This window comes from Pteropus alecto, unplaced genomic scaffold (genome assembly GCF_000325575.1).
Source record: "Pteropus alecto unplaced genomic scaffold, ASM32557v1 scaffold86, whole genome shotgun sequence".
Taxonomy (NCBI): domain Eukaryota; kingdom Metazoa; phylum Chordata; class Mammalia; order Chiroptera; family Pteropodidae; genus Pteropus; species Pteropus alecto.
This window is the reverse complement of record NW_006442109.1, coordinates 21147625-21162190: the sequence shown is the minus strand read 5'-3', so window position 1 is coordinate 21162190 and position 14566 is coordinate 21147625. Positions and strand designations below refer to the sequence as shown.

Here is a 14566-nt window from a genome sequence, read left to right as displayed (position 1 = left end):
ACATAGCAATCAAATCTATCCAAAATGAAACAGTGAGTAAAAATACTGGGAGGAACAAAAGGAATAAGAAGATTAGTGACCTGTAGAACAATATCAATAGCTCAACACAAATGTAATTCAAGACCCAGAAAGGAGGGAGTGGAGATAAAAATTTGAAAACTATTTGATTGACAGATCTGAGCAGTTCAATAAGAACTAAGCAAAACCAGCTTGAAGGGACTAGTGAAAGCCAGTGATAAAATCTTAAAAGAAGCCAGAATACAAATGTCATTGTGTACAGAAGAACAAAGATAAGAATGACAGGAGACACCTTGTCCAAAACTATGCAAGCCAAAAATTCACTGGAACAGCACCTTTAAAGTACTAAAACAAGAAACCACCTGTCAACTTGGAATCCTATAATACCTGGAATCCTAGAATCACCAACCAAAGTGATTTAATAGATGTTTACAGAGCAATCTACCTAACAGAATAAAAACTCCACTCGAGTGCACAAAAGTATTCACCAAGATTGACCATACTCTGAGCCATAAAATAAGTCTCAATAAACTAAAAAGGATGGAAATCATACAAAGTATGTTCTCAGACCACAATGAAATTAAACTTGAAACTAATGAACATATGGAAAATGCTCAAGTTTATGGAAATTAAATGACACACTTTTAATTAACTCAAGGATCAATAAGTTACAAAAAAAAAACAGAAAATATTTCGAACAAAATGAAAATAAAAATATCAAAACATATGGAATGTAATTATAGTGTTTAGAATAAAAGTGTATATTTATTTACACACTTTATAGTATAAAAATGTACTATAAAGCAGCAGTCCCCAACCTTTTTGGCAGGGACCGGTGCTCCTATGAGAATCTAATGCCTGATGATCTGAGGTGGAGCTGAGGCAGTGATGCTAGTAGTGCTGGAGAGTGGCTGCAAATACAGATGAAGCTTTGCTCGCTTGCCTGCCGCTTACCTCCTGCTGTGCAGCCTGGTTCCTAACAGGCTACAGACCAAACCTGGTCCGCAGCCTGGGGGGGTTGGGGATCCCTAATATAAAGGATAAAGATTTGTAGTATATAGTTTAAATTAGAAAAGAACTGCAAGCGATACTCATCTAAACTTCCACGCAAAAACTAAAAAGAGCAAATTAAACCCGTAGTAAGCAGAAAGAAAGAAATAATAAAGAGAACACAATGAAACAGAAAAGAGAAGAACAATGAAGAAAAATCAATTAAACAAAAAACTTGCTCACTGAAAAGACCAACAAAATTCAACATCCATTCACCCTACATTTTCAGGGAACTGGAAAAGTAGGGAACTTTCTCAACACGGCTATCATCATGCTTGTTAAATCTTAGCCCTGAGAGACTACATTCTGAATCTTGTGAGTTCTTCTAGCTAATCTTGATGAAAGTAAACAAAGATATTTTTTCTTCAGCATTGAACAAGAGGAAGCATCAGACTTTGATCCTTGAAATGAGGGAAATATATGAGGTGATTCTCTCCATGACTGCACCAGCCTAGGGCAATTTCTCGACCATTTTGAATAGAGGTGATGCCCTGGCAGAAAACAGCAGTGTCACTGAGCAGAGCAAGGAGGCAGAAAACAAAATTCCAAGCTGGTGAAACAGCTGGAATTTGTAGCAGTGTACCAAAGATAGCGTTATACAGAGACTGAGACAACCTTGTATGAGAATTCACCATGGGTTCTTGGCCATAAACTGAGCTCTGTACCTGTGTCAAGCAAGACTCTGCGACATCTAGCAGAAATCACCTGCTGTGAGTCTGAGAATGGAGTTATAAAGGGCTAGGAGACACTGCAGTTTTAGTTCAATGTGAAAAGACATCACTGAGCACCTTGGTCATTCAGCTAAGATCCCAAAAAGGCTATACCTTAGGAGTAAAGTCCACATCATATGCCTAAGTTCAAAATAAAAAGAGCTGCCCTATCAAAGGATAAAATCAAGCCTAATGGGACAAAAGAATCTGCTAATAGCTTAATCACAAGTCAGAACAAACTGAACACCCTTCAAAGGAGATGACATAGTACCAAACTCCTAAAGTGGATCATGTACAACGTTCAAAGAACACAATAAAATGTTACCAGACATGAAAAATACAAGAAAATGGGGACTGTAATCAAGGAAAAGAGAAGTCAATAGAAACAGACCCTAAATGACACAGATGTTGTAATTAGTAAACAAAGATTTTAACGCAGGTATTATAAATACGTTCAAGGACTAATAAAAGTAGATGGTGATAATAAGGATACAGATAGGGCATCTTGGCAGTGACATGGAAACTGCAGTAAAGAATCAAATGGAATTTCTAGAACTGAAAAATATAATGCATCAAATGAAAAGTTCGCTGACTGGGCAAAATAGCATATTAAAGACTGTAGAAATAAAGGTTAATGAACCTGAAGGCAGATCAATACAAATTTGATAAATGGGAAAAAAAATTAAGGGGAAAACAAAAAAACATTGAGGGGGGCAAGTTAGACGAGTGAAAAAAATAAAAATGAAGTGATTACTGATTAGAAAAACAAACAAACAAACAAAAAACCTGGTCCTCAGTGACCTGTGGAAAATATCAAGCAATCTAACATGTATAACTGAAGTCCAAGAGAGAAGACAGAGAATGGTGTAGAAAATATTTTAAAAAACAATGTCTGAAAACTTCTCAATTTGATGAAAATCATGAACTTGCAGATTACACAAGCAGAGTTAAGTACAAAGAAAACCACTCTCAGACATATTATAGACCTGCTGCTGAAAACCAAAGGTAGAAAAAAACAATCTTTAAAGTAGCCAAAGGAAATCAACTTTTAAAAATAAAAAATAAAGTAGCCAGAAGGAAAAAAGACCACATTACAAACAGAAGAACAACTACATTAGCTGACTTCTCACTGGAAACAAGAGCCAGAAGACAATATAATGATATCTTTAAAGTGCAGGAATGAGAAAATTGTTAACTCAGAATTCTCTATCCAGTGAAAATATCCTTTAAAAATGAGAGTAAAATTAACATATTTTCAGATAAACTAAACTGAGAAAATTCATCTCCAGTATATCTGCTTTATACCAAATGATAAAAGATCTTTATCTTGAATGGAAAGACACCAGATGGAACTTCCCATCTAGAAGAAGTAATAATGAACAAGACCAGAGATGGTAAACAATTCAATATATCTAAAATGAACTCATTCTATGTACTTTTGTTCATAGCCTACCAACCAGGAAACTTCTCTTCTTCTTATGCTTTTTAAACAGATCTTAATGAACATTACTATTTACTAAGTTGTCTAAGTAAGAAATTTAGTTACTCTCCTCAAATCTTCCCTTTCTCTACAGATTCACCAATCATATTGAGTTTATCTCATTAATCCCTTCAAATATGTCTACTTCTCTTCATCATCACAGCCATTATATTAATTCAGGCTCTCATTTTTTTTTTTTTTTTTGGCCAAAATTACTCCAAAACTTTCCAAACTATTTTTTTCTACCGATTCAATCTCTTCAAAACATGAAGGATAGAAGGAAGAAAGGACGGGTGGGTGGGCAGGCAGGCAGGCCTGAGCATGTTACTTCCCTACATATATCCTTTTCACATGAAAACTATGAAATCAAAACTATGGGGCATAATCACAAAGAGCTTAAATGATCTAGCCTCTACTTATTTTTCCCAGACTTGCATCTCTCCAATATCCATCATACATACTACATTCTGCAGTTTCCTGACAGAACCATAAATCTCTTTCACTGTCAGGCATTCTCACATCCTGTTCTCTCTTCCCTCAATCTTTACCCAACTAAGTCACATTCAGCTTTAAAACTCTGCTCAGGTAGTTTCGCTTGAGTTTCAAGCAGCCTTACCTGATCCTTAATGTCCCAAGTCTGAGTAAAGCAACCCTCAAATATAACAGCCTGTGAATTTTATCGCACTGTATTCTGACATTTCTAACATTAATTGTTTGGATTATGTTATTTAACATACCTGACAAGTTGCTGACAAATTTGACATCCTGGAAGGCATCTATAAACAAGGTAAATTTGTTACTTAAAGGGAGAAAAATTAGTTTAAACGAAACTATAAAACCTACATAAAAGTACAAAACAAAGAAAAATCATAAATTTAGTTTTTTAATAGATATCATAGATCATTTTATACTGTGCTTTATAAAGTCAAATAACTATTTTTTTAAGATCGCACAGTTTCCATATTTTAAATACAATAGGTATGACATAAAACCCAGAAAATATAGGAAAAATGACAGATTTAACTACATAAAAATACATTTCTACGTGGCAAAAATATGCCACTAATGCAGTCTAAAAACAAACTGAAACAATAGCTGCAGACAAAAGGTTAGTTTTCCTAATCTATAGCTTTATCAAATATATATAAAAAAGGAAAACATGAACAAATAATTCAAAAGGAGTTTGACTAGAAAAGATATCTTAAAAATCCTTTAAGACAATACTTTGGCAAGAATATAGAGAATATACTCCCTCACATCTGCTGGAGGGAGTATAAACTGATATAATCTCTATGTAGGGCAACTTGGCAATACTCATCAAAATAAAAAATGTAAACTCCTTCTCAAACTCCAATTCCAGTACTAAAAGTATAGCCTAAAAAATATTTGTACCATATGTGTAAAATGATTAATGTACCAGGTTATTCACTACAGCATTTTTTTCCAACCAGCAGAAAGAAAAACAGAACAGGTAAAATGTCCATCAATAAGAAACTACTAAAACAAATTACAATACAGACATATAATTTAAAAAGATGCAACAATAAAAACAATACGGCTATTGCCAAGACAATAAATACAATAAACTAACCAGTATATATTTCAAAGTAGAAAAGGAGAAGTAGATATACATCTACTTGGATATGCAAAGACTATTTCTGGAAGGTATTCAAGGAATAGGTAATACCAGTTTCCTTAAGGGGAATTTACAGTTAATGCAGAAAGGATACTTTCACTTATAACTTTTGGTACCTTGTAAATCCATGTATTAACCTATTCATATAAAATTAATTTTAAAATTCAACTAGTGTAAAGAGAAATGACCAGCTAACTGTATTTATAGATTATGTCTCATACGGATGACAACAGCCAAGAACACTTAATAACAACTCGAGATTTTTTCAACACCTAATACTTTTATTTCTACTGCAAAATTAAATTAACAAAATTATAGGAAATAAACTCCTTAATGATAACACAATCTATTTTTTTAAACAAAGCAAATCCTTAAATTTCTCTCAATGGAAGAACAATAGTGTCATATTTTAGAACTGGCACATTGAACTAAAAAGATCTAAATTCCATACCCATCTTTACGAATTATTAGCAATGTGACCCAGGAAATGATATTTATGCTCTCTGGTTAAGAAACATGATGCTACATTGTAAGAACAACATTAACAGTAAGCACAAAAATAAACAGTGACTACAAATAATTTAATAACTTTAGTTCTTAATAAATAAATAACAGTATAATTTACATCTAAACTTCTAGAAAAACCCAGAAATAAACAAAGGTATACTTACCTGTGAGGGTCTTTGGAACTTGGTATAATATATACACATTCCCTCTTGGTCAAAGTGCTTTCTATCCAGGATTTCTGGGACTGAAACAAAAAATTTTAAAAGATGGCTTGTAAATTAATCCCCTAATATTACAAGAAAATAATATAATGATATATACTATATACTATTTGTTTTTCAATTTGCTAAATATTTACTATATACTATATGCTTACTGATGACAGTACACCCAAAATATTAGAACCATTCCACTTAAGTCCAGGGTGATTTAAATTATTACATCAATAATGCTGTGCAGATACTGCCAATTCAAATAATCAGAAAGGAGGGAAATTAAGTTTGGGAGATTCACACTGTAAGCCAAAAACCTCAAACAGGGCTGGTATAATCCCAGGAAGCAGATCATTCAAAAACCAATTAAAAGTGATTGTAGGATTTAACTAAAAAAATAAATCCTAGCCATATTCTATTTGGTAGAGAAATACCTAAAGCATAAGAACATGTAATGGTCAATGGTACTGGGACAGAAATAGATATCAAGCAAATTCTAATCAAAAGAAAGATAACAAAAAATAGACGCTAAAACATCAGTAGGGTTAGTGCAGGTTATGGTATGATTACAAATGTTTGATTCACCAGGTTGCTGTAACAATCTTAAATATGAATAACCAAATAAAACAGTTTCAAAATACATACAGCAAAAAATTAATATGGAGAATAAAACAAATCTAGGATCACTGTGGAAGATTAATACATTTTCCTCAATTACTGTAAATCTCAACTTATTTCAAATTTAAAAGACCTTTAAAACTTCTGACTGGATCCCTAGATTCCGTACTCTGCTATGCTTAACTGACTAAAAAGGGATGAGACATTATGTTCTGAGATAGGCAAAACTCTACAAGGAAGGATAGAGTAGATTAAAGATTTCAGGCTCTAACATACATATAGATATAAATATATAGATCTATAGATCTCACCAGGACAGTACAAAAAGAGCCTATATTCCAAAAGGAAATCTCTGAGAGAAGATATTCTAGATAAAATTATGATGGGTAAAGTTTCATTGGTTTCTGTCAAATCCTTCAGGTACTATAATGATAAACTTTAGTCTATCCTCCAAATTCTCTAATTCTGGTTCTAAAATTCCACCTCTCATTCAAAATGTCTATTTCCTAGGTCAATTACTTTCCTTTAAATAGACTCACTTAGGTAGGAGCAAATTACACTGTGATCCTGCAGTTACAAAAATCAGAGAATGTCCTCTGGAACTTTAGGTCCTTCATCAGCAAAATGCCCTACCCTCTGAAGCTCATTTAGCATAGTGCCTCCACCACCTTCTTATTCTAACTAAAACCTGGTATTCCCTTGAAGAATTAGATTCCCCTACATCCCTCCCAGGAAAAAAGAAAAGTAGCAATCTCTGTAGCTTCACTGTACTAGAACTCATGTTTGCTTCTAGAATACATCTGGCATACTCAACCCAGATTTAATCCAAATTCCTCACCCACTTCATAACTACCTATATACTGTTCATATGACTAGGAAAAGAAAAAAAACCATGCCCTCTGGTTTCACTTTAAAACCATGACCACAAACCTCAAATGCTCCTTAATGATGCCCAATATATTATAATACTCATAATATATTTCCCTGGTACATTTTCTCACTCTCCTGCGTGATTTTACACCATCTCCTTCTCTCCTCAAACCTCCAGCCTCACTCTAAATTGATAACCTCACTTCTCATTTCACTGAGAAAACTGAAGCAACAAGAGAAGAATTTCTACAAACTTCTATCACATCTATCTACCTCTGAGTACTTACACCCACATATACTCTTCCTTCCTGTGACTACCTGTGCTCCTAGTTAAGTCCAACCACACTCCTCTTCTGCTCTAGATCCCATACGCCTCAGTAACTAAAGGACTTTCTCCACCAATTCTCCCTTCTTTTCCTTCTTTATTCATTCCCATCAGCATGTAACATGCTATTATTCTCTTCATTTTTTAAAAAAACACACAAACCTTTGCTTGATTGTACTTCCTCCTCAAGCTAACACTCCATGTTTCTGCCTCCCTCTACAGCAAGATCATTAGAAAAAGCTTTTCCCTCTTCTTCTCTCATGCTTTCTAAAACCCACTCCAGTTAGGCTTCCAAGACAACCACTCTCTTGAAATGAGTTTCAACAAGATCACTGATTTTCTCTAAATCTGAAGGTCAATTTTCAGGACTCATCTTCACTGATAATGTCAGCAGCATTTAACAAAGTTGATCATTCTCATCTTGCTCAAACATTTTCATCAGTTTGGTTTTCTTTTGTTCTCTAACCATTCCTTTTGTATCCTTGCTGATTCCTCCTCTTCTCCCCAATCTTTGGATTTCTTTTGTCCAATTATATTCACTCGAACTTTGAAATTCTTTTTTGCAATTATATTCACTCTTTTAGTGCTCACAGCCAAGTTACCATCAATTCACTGGATGACTCCCAATTTATATTTCCATGCCAGATCCTTTCCTGAACTCCATGCTTATATATCCAACTGCCTACTCAACAGTTTCATTTTGATGTCCAACAGGCATCTCAAACCTGATACGGCCAAAATTAAACTCGTCTTTCACCTGAACACTCATTTCTCATGCAGTCTTCCCCATCTCAGTAAAAGACAACTCTATTCCTCCAGTTCTGTTTTTTTAAGGCAAAAACTTAGTGACATCCTTGATTTCCTCTTCTTATATACTTCATATGTAATCCCATAAGCAAAATCTGTCAACCTGTTTTCAAAACATTTCCAGAATTAAACCCTTCTCAACTTCCACTGCTACTGTTCTAATCCAAGCCATCATCATCTCTTGCCTGGCTTACTGCAGAAACCACTCATGCCACCTTACAGTCTATTCCTCAAGAAAGATAAAGTTATCCTTTTAAAATATGACATGTCACTTCTCTGCTCAAAATTCTCCAATATCTTCACATTTTACTTGAGAGTTTTATAAAAACCGAAGTCCCTACAATAATCTTTAAGGTCCTAGTGCTCTGCATCTCTGCATCCTACCATATTACTTTCATTCTATTACCTCCTTCAAGTCTTTGAGCAAATGTCACCTTTCAATGAGGCTTATGCTATTTAAAAATGCCACCTCCATTCCCCCTACTCCCTTACATAACTATAGAGCAATAGAACCATCCCCAGGAACATATTTAGAGCATTATCTAAAGAACCAAAAGATCCAGCCATGTGGGTTAAACTGCTGGTATATTATTCCTATGATGGCCCCTTTAATCACTCCACAACCATAATCTGAAGTGAGGCACAGCATCTTTAACATGTTGGCTAGGTGGAGGACCAGGGGAGGGAGGGAGCAGTTGGGGGGATCATTTTATGAACTATATAGATGTCTAACCAATGTACTGTATACTTGAAACTAATTAAAATAAATTAAAAACCCATTACACTTGAAAAAAAAAATAAACTGTTTTATACAATAAATGAAGGTCAAAAAGGCACGAAGCCCACCAGGAGGTTCTTCTTAGGCTCAATTAGAGATAAAGAGACCACACTTGGCACGAGCCTCTTAGAAAAACAGATCAGAAGTCACAGATTACCAACAAGGTAGTATCAATTGTTCCTCTCTGGTGGGAATCTCTGGATCAACCATGCAGCAGACAGCTCAAGTGCAAGGTGACAACAAGATACACATTGAGTAGATACAGGATCTGCCATTGCCTCATGCCCCTCAAAAGCAAATATCCCCCCTAACAACCTCATACACATAGTTTCCAAAGTCCCCACAGGGATATGCCCAATTATAAGAGTTATCATACACAGGGAAACCCAAAGTTATGACTTCTGTATCACCAGACCGTTATAGTTTCCCAATCCACATAATTTACCCAAACATCACATAAAAAATGTTGCCGAAAAAGAGTTGACATTGTATCTTTTGTAAACCCTTTGCTCAAAATGCATATAAAAAATGATAAATTTAATTAGTAGATATAGTGTTTGCCAGTTTGTTCTAAATATTTTATATGCATTAACTTATTCTATGGTTACAGAAATTCTATTGGGTACTATTAGTATTGCCACATTACAGATGCAGAGACTTTAGGGAATTGCCCAAAGTCATACAGCTAATAATTTGCCCTAGCTCTAAAGCCTCTACTGACATTTTAAAAGAAATTTAGAGAAGCATTTAAAAATCACTTGATGTGCCACTTTTCTTACATCTTTTTTGAAACAAGTAAATAGAAATACATTACTTTCGAAAAGGAAATTCCTATGTGATCACTCAGTATAAAATTTTCTGGGGAAAAAAAAAACAGAAGGGCTAACATACCTCTCCTAAAAGGTACTGTTAATTACTAACTGATGCTAACCAGTATTGTTTTTCCCCTTTTCTTTCTCCTATTCTGCTCCTCAGCAATAGCCTGACTAAAGCAACTCTAGTTACTCAAACCGGGGTGGGGATAGGGATGGAAGAATTCCATCAATACATTTCAAAATGACTGCTCAACTGCAGTTAAGTCTAAATGCTGGCTTGCAAAAGTTTGGATATTTATTAATTGAAATACTCATAAAAATGAACTACAGGTATATACTTTTCATAGCTTATGCTCGCCTACTAAATGCAAATAAAAGTTTCATTGACATTTTTATTTAAGAGATAGTTATATATGGAAGAAAAATGAGTCCCAAGTAGCATTTGACATAAGAAATGATCAGAGCTCTCTTTAGGAAGATTAATCTGGCAGAGAGACAAATAAAATAAACTAGAGCCACCACAGTCTTTTAGGGAGGAATAATGGAGGCATGGACTAGTAAAGGAATGAACAGAACAGGTAATTTCCATATCCCTTAGTTTAGCACAATACCTTATGAAAAATAAACGCTACAGACTATTAATATAGTTCTGGTTTCTCATCTTTTCTTCAATTCACCTCTAGAATTTCCAACAACATGTGCAGCTTATTGGGGCCCATATGAACATCTTTCCCCTTAAACTGATATTTCCTTCAATATCCCCACTTCTTGAAGGATGGCCATACTCTAAATAGGGATCAGCAAATTTTTTTCCATAAAAGTCCAAATGGCAAACACTTTAGGCTTTCTGGACCACGAACTATCTGTCACATATTTTTTGTTCTGTTTTTTTAACCCTTAAAAAATGTAAGAACCATTCTCAGCTCAAGGCCATACAAGCGTTGGCCAGATTTGGCCCACATGGCATAGTTTGCCAACCCATCCTCTAAATCCCACAAAGGCATAGGTCTTTCCCATTCCCATTAAATCAATTCGATCCAACAAGCATGTGCCAAACACCTCAGATTCTTCTCCTACACTGTTTTTTGGACACCAATGTCCTTTCTATCCAGTTCTACAACCCCAGTAAGTCCTTGTATTAAGAGTTGCTTTTCTTTTTTATTTACGGTGAAAATTTTTTATATTTAGAATTAGCCAGCTGGACTCAGTTTAGATGACTCTAATTTTGTTGGCAACATCTAAAGCATCATAGTTGGGAGTCAATTGGACATATGCCTTCTTCTCTCCATCAGGCCTGATCAGAGTGTTGGCCTTGGCCACGTCAATGGCATAGAACTTCTTCATGGGCCATCAGATCCAGTGTTTATTGGCCTGGACATCCACAATGAATACAAGTGTATTGTCATCTATCTTTTTTAAGGCTGATTTGGTAGTCAGAGGGAACCTGATGATGGCAGAGTGATCAAGCTTGTTTCTCCCAGAGAGCACTTCCGAGGAAATCTGGGCTGCCTTCAGAGCCACAGTGCCTTGGGCCATCAGAAGGTAAGTGACGAGTGGATCTTCTATTTTTTTTGTGGCTGTGGAAGCCTTTCAGCACTGCTTTCTTTGCCTTCAAAGCCTTTGCTTTGGCTTCAGCTTAGGGAGGGTGAGGGGCTTCCTTCTTCACTTTCAGCACCATCTTCATGAAAAGTCAAGAGTAGCTTTTCAATGGTGGGGGGAAGGGTGGGGCTAAAGAGCTTTAATGTAAATTAATGAAATTACTTTTTCCTGCAGGAATTTAAATTAAAAAAGCATGTAAATAGGCCACATGAATATAACCATAAAACCTAAACAACATAGACCAAAAAATTTAGTGTATGAGTACATACGTCTAGCTTTTTTCCAGAAATAACGGTTTTTTTTCCAATCAGCACCAACCTAACATACTTTAGTCACTTACAAAATATAAAACTACTCAAAACAGGGATGTTGTTGGATTTCAGAACTTAGAACAAATCTTGCTCACAAGTTAGTCTCATTTTATCATTTTTGTTATAAATAAACAGCCAGTACTAACTCTTTACAACCTCGAACCTTCCATAGTAGTTTCTAATTGGCGAATCCATCCAAAACTTTAGCATAACTGTTTGCTAAGTCACTTAAATCACATCACTCTGATGTTCCCAAATTTTTACCAAATTTGTGCCTACAAGGACATACGATGACATACCATGTTTTAAAATTATCTCTTACAGCTTCCTCTACCTTAACTATTCACCAATTTTGTTTATTTCAAGGGCTTACTGCCTCTTACTCTGTGTAGCCGCCAAATGTAAATATATTTTCCCCACATACAACGTTCTTGTTGTTTGTGGCCTTCATTTATTACATTAGGAATTGGCTTCACATACCCGATAGTCACATACCCCAGTTGAGAGTTGTAAATCCTTTGTAAGGATAGGTTTCTACAATTTTTTACTTTCTGAGTTTCTGCTCTGCCATCAGTTAGCCAATCAAATGTGCCCTGAATTATAAATACACGTATAAATTCCTAATTTTATACTTCTTTTGCTAAGCTGCATTACTAAATTTTACCAAGAGATGGCACACTGCGAACACAAATCAGAAAATTCCTAAACTTAAGTGTTCTAGGTAAGGTAAAAACTGTAACTAGATAATGTTAGCACAAGACGGAAACTTAAAAATCATTTAGGCAACTTCAATAATTAAAGAACAGATTCTGGAGTCAGATTAACCTGAGTTAGAATTCTAGCTTTGTTGTTTATCATCTATGCAACCTTAAGCAAATTTTTTAACTTGTTTCCTTATCTGTAAAATAGAATAATCTCGCAACATTTCCTTACCTGTAAAATAGAATAATCTCAAAACATTGCTCTGAACATTAAACACAATGACCCATTCAAGGTGTTTTAGCGCAATGCCTGGCATATAGTCAAATCTTAACTATGCTTCAAAATTCCATAAATTATTAATTCTTCCTGTCTACCAGCAATAGGGGAATATACATTATAAATAACCTCTCTAACCACATTCTACTCTCCAAACAAATTAGTACCAGCACAACCTACCTGCATACAAGCTGACGGCAAAAACTGGGGATAAAATTTAAAGACTGCTTTAAAATCCTACTTCGAAGTAGCATGCAGAAATTAATCTATTTTTTATGACTAAATACACTCTAAGATTCTATATATTCATACTAGAAAGGAGTTCCCATATGTGGAGATTCTACTGGACTAACCTTCCCACAGATAACAACCATAAACTCTAGACAAAAGAAAAACAAAAAATGACTACTTAACAGCACTGAAGAGCAACCAAAAGCAGGCAGAAATTGGATGGAGTCTATTCTTGGCAAAAAGGAACAGCACAGAATAAGTTTCTCATTTTTAAGGCTTTTTGCCTGAAGACAGGACTCACTCTACACCTACTGAGCTGTTAAAACTGAGCTGTTAATACAAATCCCAGTCTTACTGGTTTAAAGAACCAGAATACCAAATTCAAAGTGAAAACAGCAGCTGAGACGTGATGGAGAAAATCCTGCAAGAAAGGGAGCCCTAAATATTGCATATTAACTTTGCTCAAATCTCTGGCTGACCCATGAAGTTATGTATACATGAGAGAGACTCCAAGCAGTCCAGGCAAGAATAAAATAACTGAACATATATTTTTGCTGCCCACTGAAGGGTGACGGAGCTTGGAATTTGAATAGGCAAGTTAATCAACTACTATCTTAGTCTGCTTGGACTGCCATAACAAATAAGACTGGGTGGCTTAAACAACCAAACTTCATTATCTCACAATTCTAGAGACTGAAATCCAAGATCAAAGTGCCAGCAGGGTCAGTGTTTAGTAGAGAGAGTGCTCTCCTTGTGTTGTAGACACCTTTTTTATTACTGTGTCCTCACATGGTGGAGAAAGAGAGCAGGCTCTCTGGTGTCTCTTACATAGACCTTATCCTCATGACCTCATCTAACCCTAATTACCTCCCAAAGTCCCAATCTCCATTTCCATAACACTGGGGTTAATTTTAGGGGGACAACATTTAATTAGGGGGGGAACACAAACATTCAATCCATAACAACTACTTAAAAAAAAACCAATGGTCTTCAGAAGACTATAACAGAACCCAGAGCCTCCATAAAGTAACATTCAAAATATCTATGGTACAATCCAAAATTACCAGATATAAGAAGAAACAAGGAAATATGACCAATACTCAAAAGAAGGGGTAATCAAATTAAAAAGGGGTTTGTCTACAAATAAAAGGCATACCCTTAATAAATTATCACTACAGACACACCTAGAAATTTCAAGTTATGTACATGAGGCAACACGCCTGCCAACAATGGCACAGACAATAACAAAGAAAAAGTAAGGCTAACCTAAAGCAAAATGCTGAAATAGATTGGCACTTTCTAACTTCCTTTATCAGAGTTCAATATATCTGACCTTCTGGCACTCTTATAGGCAGGCCCTTATTTTACAGTTCTGTTCTTACTCTTAATTGGCTTAACTATTTTATTTTTACTTTTTTAAGTTTATTGGGGTAACATTGGTTAATACAATTATATAATTTTCCAACTAATTATTAATTAAATATTGTTGATAATTCAGATGTGAACCCTCTGAGAGGGTTTTAAAGACACTGTTAAAAAGCCTCCGTGGAATGACAAATATTTGGTGAAGTTTTATGTATTAAAAAATTAAACAGATTCAGATAATGCCTATGTTTGTAAA

General features: G+C 35.1%; 1 protein-coding gene across 1 annotated transcript in view; it reads right to left on the bottom strand.

Moving 5' to 3' along the window:
• The window catches only part of TRPM7 (transient receptor potential cation channel subfamily M member 7), a 94761-nt gene that overhangs the window by 71434 nt on the left and 8761 nt on the right, over positions 1 to 14566 (bottom strand). Inside the window, 2 exon segments of the mRNA XM_006920365.3 lie at positions 3996 to 4034; positions 5566 to 5645. Coding sequence (XP_006920427.1) covers positions 3996 to 4034; positions 5566 to 5645 — 119 coding nt within the window.